This window comes from Triplophysa dalaica, chromosome 14 (genome assembly GCF_015846415.1).
Source record: "Triplophysa dalaica isolate WHDGS20190420 chromosome 14, ASM1584641v1, whole genome shotgun sequence".
Lineage (NCBI taxonomy): Eukaryota > Metazoa > Chordata > Actinopteri > Cypriniformes > Nemacheilidae > Triplophysa > Triplophysa dalaica.
This window is the reverse complement of record NC_079555.1, coordinates 4,690,503-4,711,816: the sequence shown is the minus strand read 5'-3', so window position 1 is coordinate 4,711,816 and position 21,314 is coordinate 4,690,503. Positions and strand designations below refer to the sequence as shown.

The 21,314-nt window shown below is 36.0% G+C and overlaps 1 protein-coding gene across 2 annotated transcripts; it reads left to right on the top strand.

Annotated features, from left to right (window-relative positions):
• The first annotated feature begins 5,060 nt into the window (after window positions 1–5,060).
• On the top strand, window positions 5,061–20,906 carry cracr2aa (calcium release activated channel regulator 2Aa). 2 transcript variants are annotated; one of them, XM_056765465.1, is made up of 18 exons: window positions 5,061–5,312; window positions 6,850–7,115; window positions 9,297–9,408; window positions 9,806–9,995; window positions 10,544–10,690; window positions 11,617–11,707; window positions 11,946–12,041; window positions 13,703–13,890; window positions 14,729–14,800; window positions 14,876–14,921; window positions 15,003–15,094; window positions 15,525–15,882; window positions 16,100–16,229; window positions 17,611–17,692; window positions 17,793–17,907; window positions 19,022–19,123; window positions 19,383–19,459; window positions 19,676–20,906. In XM_056765465.1, the coding sequence occupies exons 2-18, from the start codon at window positions 6,927–6,929 to the stop codon at window positions 19,758–19,760; spliced, it is 2,172 nt and encodes a 723-aa protein (XP_056621443.1). In that variant the 5' UTR covers window positions 5,061–5,312; window positions 6,850–6,926; the 3' UTR covers window positions 19,761–20,906. The 2 variants fall into 2 exon arrangements, with proteins under 2 accessions (XP_056621443.1, XP_056621442.1); XM_056765464.1 differs by having other exon boundaries at window positions 16,097–16,229.
• The last annotated feature ends 408 nt before the right edge of the window (window positions 20,907–21,314 follow it).

Below are 21,314 nucleotides of genomic sequence, written 5' to 3'. Positions count from 1 at the left end.
TATAGGAAAGCAACTTTCAAGCATGTGTTAAATATTGTGGTTCAAATTAAACAAGGTCTTATGGGATTCTGAACACTTTGTACGTCTTTCAAAATAAACACTTATGTCTGCCAAATACATTTAATTATCGTGGAAACATTTTTACCACTTTTGCATTTCATGACATAAATTTAATTTTATGCAGGGTAAAAATATTTTTTCAACACTGTTATACAATTTGGAGACAATTTGTATTAATTCCATTGGGAAGCGTTACAGCAATATAAATAATCACAGCTAATAAAATACAACTCAAAAATGCAATGAAAGAAAACAAATTTGTTTTATAGTTTACAAGAATAAATTTCTTCAAACATTACATGTGCAAATAGCTTCCTAAGCAGTGTTCATAGGATTTCACAAAAGTTGTGCAACATGGGAAAGCCTTTGTGCAAATACTGTGTAAAAGAAGCTGAATTAATAAAAGTCCTTGTAGTAAAGTGTAGATGAAGAGGATGAAATAAAAGTTTGCCTCCCAGTGTTGCTATGCAAGATGAGATGAACTGCTGTGTACATGACCGATTTACATAATTAAGTTAATTATTGAATAATATGTAATATGTAATCATACCTAAATGATTAGAATTCTGATTGAATATAACAGACAGAGAGTGAAAAGTTAATAAGTATGCTGAGTTTAATTAACAAAATTATGTGATCTTCAGTAACCTAGCCAACGTGATTCCAAGTTAAATATTACCTCTCTTAACAAATAATGAACTGAAGACAGGAATAATTAAAATGTAATTTAAAGGCCAAGCTGACTAAAACGTCAGATTAATAAATCAATACATCATTTATTACACGGTCTGTAAATCATATGTCTGGAATTGAATTTCTGTTTTGCAAGTACTTTTCAAAGCAGAGCACCTGACTTGAGGGATTTGAAGAATTATTGGACAGTTTAACTAAATATTTTTATGTGAACTGGTCAGTAGTGACATCATAGAATATCTCTGAACATTTCACATGTGCACGTCCAAAGTAAAATATATTATATTTAATAAAACATTACATTGATTTATGACTTTATTTAATAGTGTCATGTAAATAAATGGCTAGATGTGGTCTTGGATGATTTGAAGAATGTTCCCTTATGAGATTTATGTTGTAGATAAGTGATTGCTATAGAACTTTTTCGTTAAATTGTTTGAAAACCATTTTGCTATACACAAGACATCTTAGTCAAAAGTTACTCGCCATCATAGAACGTATAATATTTATAGATGTGTAATTGAGTAGCACAGCACTCAAAGCAGCCGTCTAACTATTTCTTTGAGCTGTTTTTTTGGTTTTAGCTTCAGATGTTTGTGGTTTAAGGATGACAGTGAAGAGCAAGCTGTTTGGAAGTGTTTGAGGAGAAATAGTGCAAGTAAGACAGATCCAAACATAGAAACACCTAACAACAAAAAATTTATATGGAGACATAAAGTAAAAAAAGACATTGAGTTCTTGGATGTCATTCGTCAATCACTTTATTCTGAGAGCAAAAACACGCAGACTGGATTTGTCTGAAAAGGGGAATCACAGAAATAGCTCGTGCTATTCATTTCCTTGTGCAATGTTTATATTTATGTAGTGGAAGTCTGAATAAAGGATATTGTCCTCAGTGGAGTTTGGGGTTCTGACTCAAATGTGCTGATGTGTAAGGAACAAAGCCAAATGATTCTGAAAAACATTTTTTTTCACTTGCCTTTAGAATTGGACCAGCAAGTCAAAGTCACTCTTTTAAAACACATTTAGTGACTTCAGCAGAAAACCATTCATGTGGACTTTTTAAATGATCCTCTGACATCAAGGTTTAAACAATATGCTATAAATTGCATACATTTTTAACCACTGTTTGGCAAAAGGATGCTCACATGTACTGCACTATGAAAAAGTATACACAAATAACTGAAAGTCCATGTACGGTATGTACTACCATTAGGTAAGTTGTGAAAACAAAGGCTACAAGTTATGAACCTAATGGTTTATTTAAGCTTGTTTAAATAGTCACTGTATAATTTCAATGACAAATAATTATCCCCATGAAATAAAGAAAATTCTAACTATAATTTCCTGTTTCAGTAAAACTACAGGCAATTCCAGCGTTATGTGACATATTACGTTATGGATGTGACATAAAAAGGCTCAGAAAATGTTTAAATTATATACTAAAACCATTTGTTTATATCTTACTAAACCCTTGTTTGTAGTCTAAACATCAGAAAACATCAGTCTATTCACAAGTTTTCTATTCTAGACGATTTACATTTATATTCATTTGACAGACGCTTTTATCCAAAGCGATTTTCATTGCATTATACTATACATTGTATCTGGGTGTGCAATCTCCTGGCATCGGACCCATGACCTGCTAGCGCCATGCTCTAACCACTGAGTCACAGAAAAGCTACTGCTAAAATGTATATTTTTGTGAATCAAAATGCACAAACCTGAAGCAATGATACCCAACAAATATAGAAGGATGACTTTTAATAAAACATAAAATAGTTGCAAATCCTTTAAAAACTTGATGAGAGACATCACATGGGTAGGCCTATTTAAACCACCAAGTTAGTATAGTAAAAACCTTTGGTCAAATAAAATAAAATATTTGGAATATTTGTTGGATCCAACTAAAGTGATTCTTTCTCCCACTGCAAGCAGCTTGTGCTATCAAGATCTTCAGTGAACTGTATATCTTTGTATCTCCATTAGTGGACCTTTCACAGGCAGGCTAATTAATTAGCCTGCACTAATCTCCATTGGAACCAGGCATGTTTTTGGACCCATAACAGGTGGTTGGGGCAACTGAGATTTGTTATAATACAAGGATCTGGCAACCGGCCCCGGCTCCGCTTTCTTGAGATTTGCCTGAAAATGATGCGTGTAATTACCTTACCCAGTGTTGTGAGGCATGACTCACTCCGAAGTAACAGGGCCTAAACACTTTCTTACATACTCTACGTCTTTCACACATAATTCTGTTCTTTCAAATTTTTCTAGCATTAAAGCATTTGCTACCATAACGACAATGGTTGTAAGTAGCCTAATGCTCAGGCGTCGACTCCTGGTTTTGTGCACAGCTTTCACTTTCAACTATTTACAGGTAATTCTTAAGCTGACACTTTTCTCACTTTACAACGTAACACTTCATACAGTATGTGTTAGACTTGAATCAGTTTTTATTTGATCTCATTTGCATTTATGGCACAAATTTTAACATCCTTCACAGGCATGAAATCAGAGCGGTCTGGGAACACACACAGCTTGGCATTAGACCTGGTGTGTTGTAAGCTAAAACACTACATGTGAGTTGTATGCCTAAAGTGTAACTTGAGCATTAAAAATGCATTTTAAACATGATTGAATAACATTTAAGCATCTTTATTTTGTAACATGGCTTCAATATAAAGAAAAATGCAGAATGCATGCAAGTAGGCTACATTTGGAGATTATGACATTGACCGTGTTAGCTCTTTATTTGTTCAGAAAGTGAGATTTTCTTGCTTCTATTAAAACCCATGTCTGATGTTACTGGCATCAGTTGAGCATTTTGAGAAATTCAATTAAACTTTGTACTCGATTGTTGATTGAAACTATCCAAAATAGAAACTAGTGGTCCTCACTGTACATTTTGATATATGTGACCCTGGATCACAAAACCAGAGAACATTTTTAGTAAAAGACAAAAATACATTGTACGGGACAAATTTCTTTTATGCCAAAAATCATTAAGATTTTAAGTAAAGATCCTGTTCTATGAAGATATTTTATAAATGTCCTACCTTAAATACATAAAAACTTTATTTTTGTGAGTGGATGGCCTGCCACAGTGCCCCTGTTTAACAACTTCAAAGGAAATTTTCTCAATATTTATATTTGTTGCACTCTCAGATACCAGAGTTTTAAACGGTTGTATCTCATCCAGATGTTGTCCTATTCTTACAACTCATACATCAATAGAAAGATTATTTATTCAGCTTTTATTTTATGTAAACATCTCAATTTTGAAAAATTGACCCATAAGACTGATTTTGTTGTCCAGGGTCACACATTACAGATCCCACACAGAAGTGAAATTTGGACAATGAACAAAAGAAGAAATGTAGTTTCTCAAAAGAACAGAATAATGGGTTGTTACAATTGACTCCTTTGTTCCCGTAAAGTCTGGTCGTCATTATTCTAATACTTTCTTTCTTCTCGCTGTTTCCATGCTCTTTCAATCTTCCAAGTTCATGGAAATTGCTCCTGTGGGCACCGTTTCACTCTTAAACTGTGAGGTGATACAGGACTAACAGAGACAGTTATGATTCATTTGAGCTAAGGATGGCGTTTTAAAGCACAGATGAAAATGTACAAATAGTCTCAATGAATATCTTAAATAAAACGTGATTTATATAATTCACTGGAGCTCACTTTTATAATGGAAGTATACTGTATGGACCCTTTCGTCAGGGTGCTTGTCACTAGATAAGCAAAGCGTTAACTTTCCACTTCAAATAACCTTATCATTTGGCGCCACCACGTGGATGCTCATTTGTCGAGACTGCATCCCTAAAAGTGATATCTAAGCCTACGATATGCAAAACACGAAAGACATAAAAAAAACATTTTTTTAATACTATTATTAATATCGTGAATTTAGAAAATATATAATTCATGTGATAATAGGGAATTTTTTTTTCAATTGTCATAATATATAAGTAACCACTAGGTGTCACTGTATATTAGACAACGCTGCTACTTTACACAAAGACATGAAGCTTTGTGTCTGTCTCTTAAATTCTCCACAATCTTAAACCGAAATATCATTATAATAAAGTATTTTTTTTGTCTTTATAACTTGGTAAATTTAATTTTGAAAACGTTATGGCTTTTAAACGCATTGTCCTTATAATTATCATCACTCAATAGTACTCAACAGAAACTTTTAAAGTTCACGTCCAACTTCCGCGTCCGTCCCTCAGTTGTCATAGCAACAGACGGATGCAGGCGCACGTGGACTTTAGTCCCTCCCCCGTCAGCGCGCAGCAGCAGTGTTTGATCAAACTTTCCGCCAGCGTCTTTCTGAACTCATGTGTCCACAACCCGATCAAGTTTCTCCTGCTGGATCTTTTCTAACTTGAATTAAACTTCAATCCTCAGTGCACCATCTTTACGCTATCGCTGTATATCTTTCTCAAGAGTTAATGTCAGTTGAACCTGTCAGGAAATCTTAACAGGACTATTAAACACGCTTCATGGGTGGACGATTACATTTTTCTTTTAACGCCCTGGTCCTAAAGGTAAGGTGGTAGTTTGTGCTTTTAAATACATTTGACTATTTCCATATGCTTTCTTGTGCAACAGGACGAGTTAAAGTTGTAGTGCGGTGTGTGAAGGAATCTCCACACCGATAGAGGAGGAAACAAGTGTTCCTGTTTTCATGCCCAGCTGCTTCTAGTCTTGCGTGTTGTTGTTCATGTAATGCACACCTATTAAACAGCAAATGTCTGACTTTTTGTTGTTTTAAGTTACGTGGACTTATCAAAAGAAGGTGAAATCACAGATTTTAAGAGAAGCACAAGAGTTTACATGTGAAATATCCACAGGAGAAAAAGTACCTGTAGTTGAAAACACCCTGTTCTTGCTGAACATGTTTTAATATGAAAGTATAAGTGCTTTGTTGTACTTTTTTAAACATACAAACGCCCTTATTCTGAGGTCGATTCCAAAGCAAGACACCATCCTGTTTACTTAGCTGTAGTCCAACTGGATTGGCAAGTCTTCCATCATAGTCTTCGTACATGAAAGCAGATCATAGGTTCATTTCATGCATTGAGTATTAAAATGTATGACAGTCAGCTACACGGAAACAAATTCAGGTTTGTCTATTTATGGTGTTTAAAAATGCACAGTGCAAATATGTGTGGATGTAAAATCGAAGTTAGTTGAAGTTGGTGTGCTTCCACTTTGGCTGTTAAAGCACCTGTTTAAACATCACGGCACCATACAGTGTTCTCATTGTCTTGAGAAGACAGGGCAGATCAAGTTCTCATGCAAAGCAGTATAGCGATATTCTTATTGAAGCAATGACTACAGAAGTTGAATTCCCATTGAAGGCTTAGATCGGCTTAGTGGGATGAGAATCCCTCATTTTCCTTGTTTTCTTTTCTTATTCATAAAACATTGAAACGAAAGGCATAAGGCAGTCATCCGTGAACTTGCCTGTGATGTGGTCTTGGTCTCTCTTTAACGGGCAAGTTTGGAGTTTGCACGATCGATGGTCGGGTTTAATTTAGGGCACTGAATTCATCGGTCTGTGCCAGTGCACTCAAAAGTTTGTTATGGCGAACATGTGGCTTTCTCAGTCAATACTCGGAGGAAATATGCATCACCACTCTCGTATTGGTGGTATGGCTTGTCAGATTCCATCAATCTCGTGATCAAGGCACAAATAACATCTGTATTCTTACATACGAGAAAGACGTGGGTCAATGTTTCATTACTCTTGTGCGTTGGACAGGGTTTCAAAGCTGTTTTTCCGTCTTTTTATGTTTAGGGTCCACAAAAGCCCTCCATTGTTTTAAATTAGCCTCCTCTTGTAAATCTTTGTTGTTTTAATTCAGCTATAAGGTTCCAATGTTACTCTCCTGCTTTTTATAATCTCAGCCTTGGTTTCTCTCTTTCTTTCTCTCTCTTTTCCTGTACCCGTCTCAGTGGTTTGGTTGTCTAATTAAAGAGCTGGTTGCTAAGAGATGCGGTTGGCGGCATTCTAAGAGGATGTGATGTGATGTGGTGTAACTCAAAAGCTTTGTGCTCTGTTTTCACTCTTCTGTCAAGGGCTGACCCATGTGAGGAAGGAGAGCAGAGTTCAAACACGCAGCACGACGCACACACACCTGCATAAACACGCACACATGGAAGCCATGCCAGCTTTCTCCGGCACCTGCGGGTCCAAGGTGGATCGGGCATCCCACCGTAAAGCTGAGGGAAAAAAGGAGAACCCTACTGACAGCGACTGCAGCACTGTGCTGGAAAAGACTCAAGAATTTTTCCAGATTTGCGACATTGAGAGCAAGGGCTTCATCACACGACGGGACATGCAGGTAAGGATGCTGGGAACTGAGAGACTATGATTTGTTATCAGGCCTGGAGTTTAATTGTTGGTGGTCAATGAAAAGTTGTCAAAATGGCCTGGGGTCATATTGATATTTGATTTCATGGTCTTTTTTTAAAATGTGGATGCTTGTTTGATATGGATGTGATTTGGGCTAATTTGTGTTTATTCATGCTTATAAATTGCTTATTTGCAGAGGATGAGCAGCAGCTTAGAGTCCTTAACCTGAGTTAAGCTTAAAAATGAGAAGTTTGAAGCTTACAAATTAATTTGTTAAATATTTGATAACTCGTTTGCTCTAAAAATGACTCTGAAAGTGTAACATAACAAGTAAAATTTTCATTTGTCTGCCTTACAAAAAGTCCCCCCAAATATTATTTGAGAGTTCCCACAGTACCCACGGAACACTAAATCGTCATTTTTTAAACAATCTTAAATGAATGAAACATTAGTGTTGTGTTGTTTAACATGATTAGTTTTCTTTTTTTGACAAGTTTGTCCCGTTACAATTTTCTGCAATGAAACACAAATAAAATTATATATAATTTAATTGGAATTTGGCAGAAGTGTTGTCACTTGTTCACAGAATGAAACACAATTTATAATTTACTGTAATTTAAACACCTACCTATAAATGGTGAATTCAAAAAAGCTGAAAATATGTAAAACCTGTTCATTTTTATATGTATGAGTATTGAAAAACATACCGTTCAGGTGTCCTATAGTGTGACAACAATTATTTATTAAAACAAACAGTATATCAAAATATATTATTTGAATGAAATATTTTGTTTATAATATAATACAACATAAGAGATTCATCTTCATTGATAGTTTTTTTGCTGTCATAATTGTCAACTACCCATTTATTTATATATATATATATATATATATAAATGGGTAGTTGAAAATTATGACAGCAAAAAAACTTTGTTATAATATACTGTACATACCGTATATATACTGCATATATGGACTACAAACATACTCTACTGAAAAAAATATTCCCAAATTTATTTGTAAGGTTTAGAAAAAAATAATATCAGATGACAATGGACTGTTTTTGATATGTTCTGAAAATCTCTGTTGATTTATTTACAATATAACTTTTCAATTTAGCCACTTTTTTTAGATTGTCGGCCCCAGAAGAGCTCACGAGATTGTCTTTTCTGCTATGACTAAAACATGGGTGGGTGTTTCGAGACCACCCCTTCAGTTGTATTATTGTGTAGATTTGTGTAGATCGCCTATTTAGATTTCCCATTCATCATTCAGGTTCCCTTTGAAGCCTGTCTACCATGCTCTGAAGAGCCTCTTTCAGAATCATCACACCTTTGATCCAGTGTCTTCGGCAAAGACATTAATAAACATCTGTTGCTCATTTTTATTTAAATGATGCATGTCATTATTTCATCTCGTTTGAATTAAATAGATCCCTCAAATCCATACGTATTGAAATCGTTCTATAACAAGCCATGAAAATGCTTGCGTGAAAGCCATCACAAAACGCCTATATCTTTGGCACACTTGCATGTTGGTCCTAGCAGAAAACGCTGACACTTAGTTTTAGTTTGAGCCTTCAGGGTGTCAAAAACGCATGGTCTTACGTGACTGCAAGTTGTCAAGTCGGTTTGTGGAGGAAACTAGTTATGGCTGTGTGTGATAGTTACAAAAAGCAAAACCGAAGGTCCATGTCTGTCCTGTGGTGGGTGTGTATTATTAAGGGTGTTAACACACAAGGTGTGTTGTTTACTTTCCAAGATTAGTAACGCATGCACTTTGTGTTAACTGCGTTGATTACTGAAGTATGTGACCTAAATGTTTTCAGTAGCCTAGATCTGTCATTATAAATACACGCCACTTTCCACAAATATGGTACAGTGTTCATCTCACATTTCATTTTCTTTGAAGCCTTACCGTCACAACAGTAAAAATAATTAGATACATTTTATGTGAGGTAATATAGTGATCTTACACTCCACCCAATACCCATAAAGTGATTTCATTTGGATGGAGGGTGGACAAGTACATTTCTTTAATAAAAAAAAGTACTTCAGTATAACATTTTCCACAATATTTGACTACCTTTTTTTTTTTAGCCTGTGTTGTGTTATATATTCTGTAAAACAGCATCTCGAAACACATCTGTGGTTTTTGTCCTGTGTTGTAGAGGCTACACAGAGAGCTGCCATTGAGTGGTGAAGAGCTTGAGAACGTCTTTGACACTCTGGACACGGATGGAAATGGATATCTGACATTTGATGAGTTCTCCTCCGGCTTCAGTGGGTTTGCATTTTACTGGAGATTTGAATGCATACAAACAGGGTCCAGAAATGTAAAATTCTGTCATCATTTACTCACCCTCTCGAATGTTAGGAACTTTACTGAATAACGGCGGTGCCCATTATCTTACACTGGGTTGGTGTCCGTGCAATAGAAGTGAAAGGATAGCACCTTTGTTCGATTACTAATATCCTCTATGGTCTTCTGCAGTCATGCAGGTTTGAAATGACAAGAGTGTGAGTAAATAATAACACAATTTTCATTTTGGAGTGAACCATCTCTCTCATTCAAGCCTGATGAGTATTTATTTTGGACCCTGGATGTAAGCTTTATTTGTTTCTATTTCATAATGTTATCTGTCATTATGTCAATCTGTCACATTCATCTCTTATACAGGTGAGTTCATGTTTGGTCCAGGTGTGCCGTTGGTCAGTCCACACTCGGCTGTAGAATCACTAACACAGCAGACTCCAGAAGTGCTCTATGAGAGCCAATGGGAGGAAGGTTTCACTGGTGGTGAGGATGATGAAGAGAAACATTTCTGCATGCTAATGGAAAACCTGGGGGCCAGTAAAATCTTTGAAGAGTGAGTGTTGTTGTAGTCAGTAACATCACAAAAACGAACCATAATGTGCGAAATCTCGCCGGACGAGCGCTAACCCTATATCTATGATTCTATGAGATTTTGGCTGTAGCTGTATCCCCCCCTACATTTAACCCATTCTGAATTCCCAATTGCCTTAAACCCCTTTAAAGCCATCAAACCAAAAATCTAATACTGATGTGCCAATAAATGATACTTAGCCAGTCATCTCAAAGGCTCAGCGATTCACTTCAGTTGGTTTAGTCTCATTGACCATATGGTGAATTGAAGGCATGCGTCACGCATGAGTGCACACTACTGCCACTCCTAAAAGACAAACGTTAATGGTGGAAGACGTCAATGTTATAAGTTAATTCTTTTGACTCCCTGTAATCTTTGGGTACGGATTAGACCACATGTTGCTCTTAGTGACCTGCAAAACTTAAATCCATACTTTAAATCTTCATTCAGAAATGAATCATGCTATATACAAACATATTAATCATTTCTAACAGTTTGAAAAGATCAGTAAGAGTGTTGTGATGTATCAGTCCAGCAGAGGTGCGGAGCCTGTGGGCCCAACTCAGAAGAGATGAACCACACCTCCTGTCCAATTTTGAGGAGTTCCTTGCCAGAGTCACTTATCAGATCAAAGAGGCCACCCAGGAGAAAAATGAAATGGAGACTGCCCTAAAAAGGTCAGACATCAACATTTTGCTTGTATTTACACATCCGGAATTTTCAAAGAACTGTTACTTTTGTAGACAACTGTAATGGTCTTTTGCACCAAAACAGAAAAGTATTATCCTGGAACCATCAACTATCAAAACCATGCATTAAAGTGATTGTTCACCATAAAATGAAAATTCTGTCATCATTTACTCACCCTCTTGTCATTTCAAACCTGTATGACTTTTTCACTCAACACAAAAGAAGATATTTTGAAGAAAGTTGGTAACCGCTTGTATGGACACAAAACCTATGCATGAATGTGTGCCAGTTAACAATATTCTTCAAAATATATTTTTTTGTGTGTTTTGCAAAAGAAAGTCATACAGGTTTGAAGTGATCATAGGGTGAGTAAATGACGACCACATTTTCATGGGTTTGAAGATGTATTTAGAAATATTGTCACGTTGGGTGACAATATTGAGTTATTCATTCTTATTCGGTGATATTTTATTTATATTATGTGACATTTTTTTCGTAACTTTCTGTACATTTTGGTCTTTTTTAGAAGACAGACCGAATGCAAGAAACTTTAAAGCATAACTGTCTCAAAACTGCTCGAAATGCAGATAGAACCTTATAATCCCAAAGTGACGATATGTCAATCTGACCTGTAAATGATGATCACATGGAGATACAAGCACACTGCTACCTCCCAGAATACTTCTCAGTTTGCTTTTTGCGTGTCTGTGTCAGAGCATCCTGCCCTTTGCATTATGCATTATGTTTTCTCCCAGTTTGTCAACCAAGAAAAAGGGTTCCCGAAATACATTACGTTCTCTGAATAAGATGAAATAGAATAAAATCTTTTTGAATAACTTTCATGCCATTGAATCGTGTTTAAAATCATGAGCAAATTTTTTAAAAGCTTTTGTGACCGTGACATCTTTTATAGGAAAGCGGCGACGCATGATAGTGAGATCCAGAGGCTGTATGAAGAAATGGAACAGCAGATTAAAAATGAAAAAGACAGGATTCTTCTAGAGGTAAATAAGACGTAGATTTTAATAACAATTTATTTGGAAATGCCGGATAAATTAAACATTTAATTTCTGTATCTCAGTTGATCATGATGCTGGTTTGATAACCAGGGAATGCTTGTAAATTGCATAACTTGGAACACATCAGTTGATAAAAGCATCTAACCTTTTAGCGCAAATTTGCAAAATCGTAAGGTTCAGTCCACCCATCATAATACTTCTGTGTGATCTGTTTGTTCTCTAGGACTCTGAGCGGTTCCTCTCTCGTAGTCAAGACTTGGAACATCAGCTTTCTGCTAAGGAGGAAGAGTTGGAAAGCCTTTCTAACAAACAGAAAAGGGTGTGTGACAGACACTATTTTGCATCTGATCACTTTTCATAGTTAAATGATCCAGTGTATGAAATCTAGCGGCATCTAGTGGTGAGGTTGCAAATTGCAAACAACGGCTCACTCTGCCCCTCCATTTCGAAGCACCACAGAAATAGCTCATTCTAGGCTAATAAAAAGATAACGCTTCATTATGTAAGGTCTTTATACACTTCTGAAGACATAGTTATGTAGATGATAATGCATTTCTGTCAACAGATCATCCAAAAAAGGCCTCTCTGGACCTTTAACTAGAAAAAAATGCAACCTGTGAATGTTGTCTTTGCATTACTGCATATAAAGTTCTTTCATAATCATAGCTTTATAGCTTGAAATATTTAAGAGGGGAAATTTATAATAATATCCTGTTTAAGGCGTAATCATAATGAAAGTTCAAAGAAAGACTGTGACTTCATCTCAAGAGCATCAACACCTACAGTCCACTTTGCCTCAAAAATGAGTAATAATACCAAACAGACTTCTTCATCCCTGGTTGTTTAGCTAGCACACGCAGGTGTTTTCAATTGTTCCGCGACCATTTTTGTTATACTTTAAGCAAAGAAAGGCTTTCTAACAGGGTTGGCCGATGAATAGACACTCATCTATGCAGCCTTTTAATGCTAATGAATGAATTGAAAGTAGCATCTGTAAAGTCTTCACTTTTCCAGCCTCTTTGATTTCTTATCATGTCATCTGTAATCAACAATTAGTTTGTTCATTGTGCTGTTTGATGTCACACAACTAACGAAAATCCTGCTCTCACAGTTGGTCATAGACCTTGTATTGTGTCCTATTTTTTGTCTATATTTAGCAGCGTAAGTTTAACAGCTTTCTTATCAAATCATTCTTCCCACAGGAGCTCCTGCCAAACATTCACAATAGCTCAAGCCAAGGCCATTACACTTTCACATACTGTTTCCTCATCTCTCTCGCAGTCTTTTTTTATAAATATATTGATGGATTAGTAGTATTGTATTTGTAAGATGGGAGGATAGATGGCATGTGAAAGTGTAGTGTATGTAATATACTATTTGTCTTTACTGTATATCCATATGGTTATACTATGAATAGACCGTATGTGAACTTAAAGGTCCAGTGTTGACAATTTAGCAGCATCTAGTCGTGAAAATACGAATGGCAACCAACGGCTCACTCCCACCCACCCTTTTGAAGCACCAAGACGGCTGACACAGGACTAATATATCATCACATCTTTGCTTTGCTAAAGGAGATAAAGTATATATGAAATGCGATCTGTAAAGCAGATTGTCTGTTTAGGGCTACTGAAGAAACAACATAGCAAATTCCATGTCAGTGGACTTGAGGCATATGTAGATATCTCATTCTAAGGTAATGAAAACAACGCTTCATTGCGTAATGTCTTTATACACCTCTGAAGACGTAGTTATGTATATTATATTGCATTTCTGTCAATAGATCCTCCAAAAAAACCCACACTGGACCTTTAAGCTGCCTTTTTTAATCTGAACTATTGTCTTGAACATATATATTGACTTTTAAATCAGCACGGCTTGAATTGACGGCACACGACTACAGTATCTCTGATGGTGTTTCTATGATGTCTTGAGTGCTCATTGTTCTGTGTTTTATCCGTGTGTCTGTGTTTTGATTAGCTGGAGCGTCAGTGTCGAGAGCTGCACAGCGAGCAGCGCGAGACAGCCGTGGAGAACGTGAAGCTGAAGCAGTATAATGTGGACCTGAGCCATGAGCTGGAGCACACGTCTCAAGAGCTCAGCCTGGCCCACGAGCAACTACTGATGCTTCAGGAACAGTCCTCACGACTACATGAGGACAGAGACATGTGAGCATACAGTGTCATAAACATTAGTCTTCAGGAACAGTCTGCGACTAAACAATCTAAACAAAATATAAAGCTTATTATATTTTAATATGTTCAATGTAGCTACCTTTTGCCTAGAATGTGCAAAAATATTATTTTAGCATACATTTATTGAAGTCCAACAGCAAGACTTGACAGCACTACAAGACACACGAAAACTGATCAAAATCGAGGTTATCGCATACAAAAAGAGTTTTTGAACTTTTCCTAGATACATGTACAAATATTAATGTTATATTGCTAAAATTGGATTTAAGCTTGTTTTCTTGGCAGTATTTGAGGTCTGAAAGAATACTTTTTTGTAATTTTGACCTGTTTCTCCAGTTTTCATTGTCTACAAATAAAAGCAAGGAGAAACAATATTTTTATATTTATATAGTAAATATTATTAGTAGTTCACAGAATGAAACTAAAATAATTATTTTACCTAAACAAATACCTGTTAATAGTAATTTTGAAATGGTCTCTTATTTTATATTTTAATTATGTATTTACACTAGTTAAATAGCTGAAATCAATATTACTCTCAGTTTTACATTATTATTTGTATTTACTCTGAAATACAAAATGTAGACAAATCAAACAAATCAGGAAACGTATATCTGCTGAGTATTTACCCAGGCCAATATATTGATCTTACACTAATACCATTCATAGTTTTCTTGTTTCATCCGAATTGACTTGTCGTGCTTTACATTCCATTATTCAGCACATTTTCTCCCGTCTTTAATTCGTGTTTTGACCTGCCACCCAACACATCAATATCATCAGTTTGTATGAGCATCTTTGTTTTCCTCAGGGAGATTTACAGGGTAACAGAGAGTCTGCAGAGAGAGAGATCGAGTCTCCTCAAACAGCTTGATTTACTCAGGTAAGACGTGACCACAAATATAGGAGACAATTTAAAAGTTCGGCCACATTTAACGTTTCATTTTGTTCCTCCTAGAGAAATGAACAAACATTTACGAGATGAAAAGGACATATGCAATCAGGTAGGTACATTGTAAAACTTTTAAAATGTTGTTCCGCTGCTGTATTTCTATAATCTCAAATCATTGCTTGCACTTTCCCAGAAACCCAAGAACTCTAGTGCAAAACTGTCATGGACGCAAAGATCTGGATCAATTACAATGAAGTACCCTGAAAGGAAGCTGTCGTTTAAGAGGCAAGGCTATTTTTTAATAACCCAGTGAAAATGGGAGCTGTACATGCAAGTGCACTTGATAATAAAACCCAGTAAAGATAAAAAAGCTTTTAATAATAATAGTGCGGACATCAGAAGTGATTTGATATAGTTGAAATAAGTACAGTTGCCTTTTCTTTTCATGTTTTTAAATAAAGTTTTAATTTCTTGTTTTTGTAATTGTAAATGTACCATTCTTATGTTTCATTTAATGTTTTTATGATAGTAATAAAAGCTAGATTGGTTCTCTTTTGCTTCTATCAATACTTAAATAGACTCGAGATTGATTCAAATTAAATTCTTATTATCTTTTTACTGTGCTCTTTGTTTCAACGTAAAACACTTTGAATGGATTTTGTGTATGAAGTGTGCTATATAAACAAATTGCATGTCTATCTGTTGTCCTCCTCAGTGATGGTGAGGAAGAGGTTCCACCCCATTCCAAATTGAAGAATGTGATGGGTGTAAACGGTCACATCTTGGATTTGGAGGACATTGTAGACGGACGACCTTTACCCAAACACCAGCTAAAGAGGATCATCTCCATCGAAGAGGACCATCTCCCTCACCTCCTGCAGCAGGGTTATCAGGCTCAGCTCAGACAATTGGGCGAAGATGAGGAGTATGAAGAGGACATCGACCTCCAGATGAACAATATCTACCCCACAACCAGCACCCCCACCTCCGTTTCACCCCCTGCAGAAAGCAGAGATACACCCACACCTACCTCACCCAGAGGGCAACCCGTGGGCAAAGAAACAGTCCAGTCGGTAAGACAATGTTTTGATGATTTCTTTTTTTTTTTGCTTAAAAAATATTTAACAGATATAAAATATCACACAGGGACTGGAATCGTCATTTTAATAGCGTTAGAGTCAAAAGTCACTGCTAAACACTGGTCATAACAAAAATGTATAAATGTTCACAGTTGTCACATTTAAATGTAATAGAGAAATTATATTTCCCGTTTTGTTTTGTTTTCAGCAGGAAGGGGCCAGTTCAGGTCCAGATCGCCTGTTTAAGATTGTTCTGGTGGGGAATTCAAGTGTTGGTAAAACGTCTCTTTTACGACGCTTTTGTGACGACAGTTTTCATCCCGGGACATGTGCCACTGTAGGTCAGTGCCGCTGCTAACTGTCCTATCATTAAAATGTTTTACGGTATCTGTTGTACTTTCCTTTATGAAACCTAAAAAGACTCAAAGAATATCAAATATGGGTTGTCACAATATACCTTTAATGTCAATAACTGCGATAGTTTAAACCATTATTATGATCTATATCGTGTTAATTGTAGACATACTGTACCACCGTTTAAAGTTTTGCCTTAAACTCACTGTGCGATTAAAAATGATAAAACTTTCTTAGACAGCGTTGCAGTGAGTATTATAAATGATTTACCCATGCACATCATTATTTATGTCAAATCCATTAGCAGTTTTAATCTTTTTTCAAAAGCATAAAGCTCTACTCCCCCTCTATACAACAACTCTTCTCTTCATGGCGTAATGCCTGAAAAAGAGGTAGGACCGGTGGGTACCGGTGGTGAATCAGGCCAGTTTACAACGATCCAATCTGTTTTTTCCAAAATTTCAGAAATGGTTTCGCCTGGATGTACGTCACAATATGGAAAACTTCCGTTTCATGGTGACTTTAAGAGCCACAGTGGCTACAAATTCTCTCTCTAATCCTTACACTTCAATTTAAACAACGTTTTGTTGATCTTAAAAGTAGGAGACACAAAATAAACAAAGTAATTTAAATCAATAATATAATTAAGTGAATTCTTCTGGCCATAATAGCCGTAAAGTAAAAAACGAATATCAGTGACAGTCCTAATCTGCACACAAACCTGTTGAACATCTTAAGAAAGCTGTACAGTATTTTCATTTTTGGGTGAACCGTCCCTTTCTGTCTTTGGTTGTTAGTCCACCAGCAGTTTAACATGCTGATGACTACAACACCATTAAAAGCTTATTAAGCATCTTAAACCACTGGTGAGGTTTGACATCATTGTGGTTGCTGACTTTACAGAGTATTTAACAAGATCAGGAGTTAACACATACACACACAGCACTGACAGACTTGCCAGCATTAGTGTTTTGAATTTAAAGGGGTGATTCGCTGGAAATACTTGTTTTCTTTGTCTTTGGTGCGTTATAAATTACCCATGCATGTATTAGACACATACAATTGCAAAAAGGGACAAATGATGTATTTTGTCTAGAAGCGAATGCTCACCAAGTAGTGTTTTTCTACTCCAGAGAATGCAATGATACCATGTCCCAAAACTTGATGATATCATGGTACTGTTTTGTTAGTGAAGCAATGCGGATCAACCTGACAAGTTTAAAAGAAACCTATAAAGTGTCTTAAATTATGTGACTTTCAATATTTTGCTTTGTTTAAATGCTTATCAATATAACACAAATCAATTCTGTCTGCCCCTGTGGAAAACACAAAACTGCTGTTTATTCTGTATGTTTGACGCACATCTAGGGATTGACTACAGTGTCAAGACGCTGTTGGTGGACAACAGTCAGGTCGCACTGCAGCTGTGGGATACAGCAGGACAGGAGAGGCAAGTGCAACTTTTATTATGTTACCATTATTGTAATCTTTCATTCATCAGAGAGGAATCAGAGATAGGATGAATGCTTAAGACTCTTTTATTCCTCCAGGTATCGCAGCATCACCAAGCAGTTTTTCCGCAAGGCTGATGGCGTGGTAGTCGTGTATGACATCACTAATATACAGACATTCACAGCAGTGAGGCAGTGGCTCGCCAATGTACAGGTACGGTTAAAGATTTCATAAATACAAACCAGGTTTGTTGCTTTTAGTCCTTGTTTGTTAACTTTTTTAATATCCTCGTAATATCCATAAATAAAGTCAAGTCGACCATTTTGCAAGATATAAGCAACACTGGTCCAGGAGCACTTCCTGTTTTAGTGTTGAAGATGCTTATTTAAAGGAGTTGTTCACTTTCAAAAAAAAATTACTCAACCCGATGTCATCCAAGATGTTTGTGTATTTGTTTCTTTAATCAGAAAAAAATTAAGGTTTTTCATGAAAACAGTCTAGAATTTTTCTTCATATAGTGGACTTCAATGGACTCCAAATGGTTGAAGGTCAAATTACAGTTTCAGTGGAGCTACCAGATGACGAATAAGGCTGTGATCTAGTGAAACGAACGGTCATTTATAAAAGGATGATGCTTATAAATAGAAATGCTCGTCTTGCTCTGTTCTGTGATGTGTACAGAGTCAGTGTTTACAAGTTGAACTTGCAATTTTTCAACGTAACTACATATATCGTGAAGTCATGAATGGGTATTCCAGAACAGAGCAAGGCAAGCATTTGTGTTTATAAAGCATATCATTTTTTTTTTTAAATGACCGATCGTTTCACCTTTTTTCAATGTCTGGTATTGTTTAAAGCCCTTTGAAGCTGCACTGAAACTGTGATTTTTGACCTTCAACAGTTTGGAGTCCATTGAAGTCCAACATATGGAGAAAAATCCTGGAATGTTTTCATCAAAAGCCTTAATTTATTTTCGACTAAAGAAAAAAAAAACATCATGAAAATTTATTTTGAAAGTGAACTTCTCCTTTAACATTTCGACACTGTTAAGTTTTTTTTGTCATTTGTGTTGTGTTGAAAATGACCTTTCAAAGCTGTGACGCCAACTAAAAGCTATTGGCTAGCTGGGTTAAAGTACACAAGGATGTATTTGCGCCACCCCAACTTCCTGTTTCAACAGGAAATATGTAAACACGTGCCACAACTGTCAAAGGGTCTTTAAAAATAAAACAAAATTGGTTAAAATGCATATTAGCTGTGGATATTTTTTACCTGAAATAAGGCCATAGTATATCCAAGTATTATGGGAATTATCTTCATCTCACAGGAGGGAGCGGGTGAGGAAATTCCCATCATGCTCCTGGGGAATAAGACCGATCTGGATGCTCAGAGAGAGATTCCCCTCGGGATGGGAGAGAAATTAGCCAAGGTGGGTGAGTCCGGGACCTGGAGGCGCCCTGATGGATTACCTTTAAAGCACAGGGCTGTTCAAATGAATCAGTATTAGATCTGAGTTAAAAAAATAATCATGTCTTCCGGTCCATGTGAGGAAGTGAATTGGGATCTAACTTGCTCTTTTCTGTTGAGTTTCTGTGGAGGTTTTAATGTGACGTATAATTTGTGCATGAATAACATGTTTGAATAATGAGCCTGTTGATCTGGATCACTCTTTCTTCATTGTGTTTCAGGACACCCAGTTGATTTTTTATGAGTGTAGTGCTTTTTCTTCCCACAATGTGATGGACGCCATGATTAATATGGCGAGGTAAGAAAATACATTTTTATAGAACCATGGTACAGAATGGTTACCAAATGCGCTTTTACCTGAATGAATTGGCTAATATGAGTTGGTTGAATATATATAGATTCTCAGTGGCTTGTCGCCTCTGTCTTATTGATTAAAGGAACAACATAAATACGTAAAAATGTCTGTTTTTATAAGTTGTTGCATTCTCTAAAAGATGCGTTATCTCGCTGCCAGAGTTTTAAAAGAACAAGAGGATCGTGAGAAAGAGAAAACAGTGTCGCTTGTTGACACTCCTGCAAAGAAGAAGTCTTGCTGTTAGCAGAAAATACCCACAAACACTCGCAGATGTCTCTACCCAGCAGTAAGAGTTTGTGTTGACGTTTTTTCTCATGTATTTGCGTTTTTTGTACGACCGCTGTGGAGTTAGTCGTTCTTGCAGTGTGAAAAGAATGGGTTTTATGATAAAGGTTAGAGGTAGGGCTTTAAGTGCACTAAGGTTTATAAAAGTCTCTTTTCAGGTCATTTAAATCGTAGACACCCATCACACTATTAAGGAACGCCAAGTTTAATATTTGTGTGTAAAAATGGCTGTAATTTATCGTTTTAATATAAAGGTTCAGGTAAAATATTTTTAAGGTGTTTATTTGATGCAAAGTAAACTCCAACACTTGCTACTGTAGATGTGTTTACAGCTCAGTTGTACACACAAATGAATTGTAATTTATTATTAGAATTATTTCAAATGGACACTTTCTGAAGAAAGGCTTGTTTCACCTTCCTAAGCAAAAATATTTTTACTTCACTGAAGCTAACAGTTGGGGTATGAGGATTCAGTTTTAACAGGGTTCACTGTTGTTAACTTTAAGGTACTGAACGAACAAATAATCTTTTGAAATATATTATGACTAATATCGATTACACTGTCTGTTTTTGATCGTATTTTTATGTATTGTGTCAAAAAAACAATGTTGTGAACTTTTTCCGCAAACTGTATTTGCAATTTCATGCAACGAGAGTTAAATGAGTGCAAATGAACACAATAGTTGCTGGTGTTCACATAAAAATATTTTTTTAACAGAAGCCATCATATAAATGTCCATCATACAGTGGGTTTATGCACATTTGAAATATGTGAAACCTCTTCGACTTCTTCCTGGAGGACTGGCATATGTTGTGTTTTATCACTTTGTGAATTACAATATGGGTCTTGATTTGTAAAGATGTTCATTCTCACACCTGTGTTTTGTCACATTTTCTGTCACTCATCAGCTACTGTGTGGCCTGTGGGAAGAATAACACTAGATTTGAATATTGTATTGATGTTTTAGATCATTGTACAGTCTGTAGTGTTAGTCTTATTCATTTGTTTATTATGTACATTTGAAATAAGAAATATAAAGTATAAATATTGAATAGAAATGTTTTGAGTAAAATATTGAAATAAAGAGTTCTATGTTTGCATTAACTTGTGTAAAATGAATGTCTTTCAACAGTTTTTTGGTCAGGAATGCGTGGAGGCATTACCAACTAACTGTAAAATAATTAAACCTGCTTTGTTCTTAAAGTTCAGATGTCAGTTGAACAGGTTTTACCAGGTTAATCTGGTTTCATGTATTTTCCTGTGCCAGATGATCTGTACTACTGTACGTTTTCAGAAAGAAATGTGCTGACGATGTATTGTAATATATACTTTAAAACCTTTAAAAGGTGCCTGAAAGGTTTTCGTGTCATACCATAGAAATAATATTTTGTTTCCATAAGAACCTTTGAGTAAATTTGCACATGACTTATTCAGATCTTTGACTTGATGCCCCCTTGTGGAGATGCATGTAAAGTACAGTAAGTGAATGTTCCTGGACAATATAGCAGGTAA

Excerpts from the sequence above, each read along its gene's own strand:
- cracr2aa (XM_056765464.1), top strand. The coding sequence starts at position 6,927 with ATGGAAGCCATGCCAGCTTTCTCCGGCACCTGCGGGTCCAAGGTGGAT. Across the intron at positions 9,996-10,543 it reads GCCAGTAAAATCTTTGAAGA|TCCAGCAGAGGTGCGGAGCC; the intron begins GTGAGTGTTGTT and ends GTGATGTATCAG. Across the intron at positions 11,708-11,945 it reads AAGACAGGATTCTTCTAGAG|GACTCTGAGCGGTTCCTCTC; the intron begins GTAAATAAGACG and ends TTTGTTCTCTAG.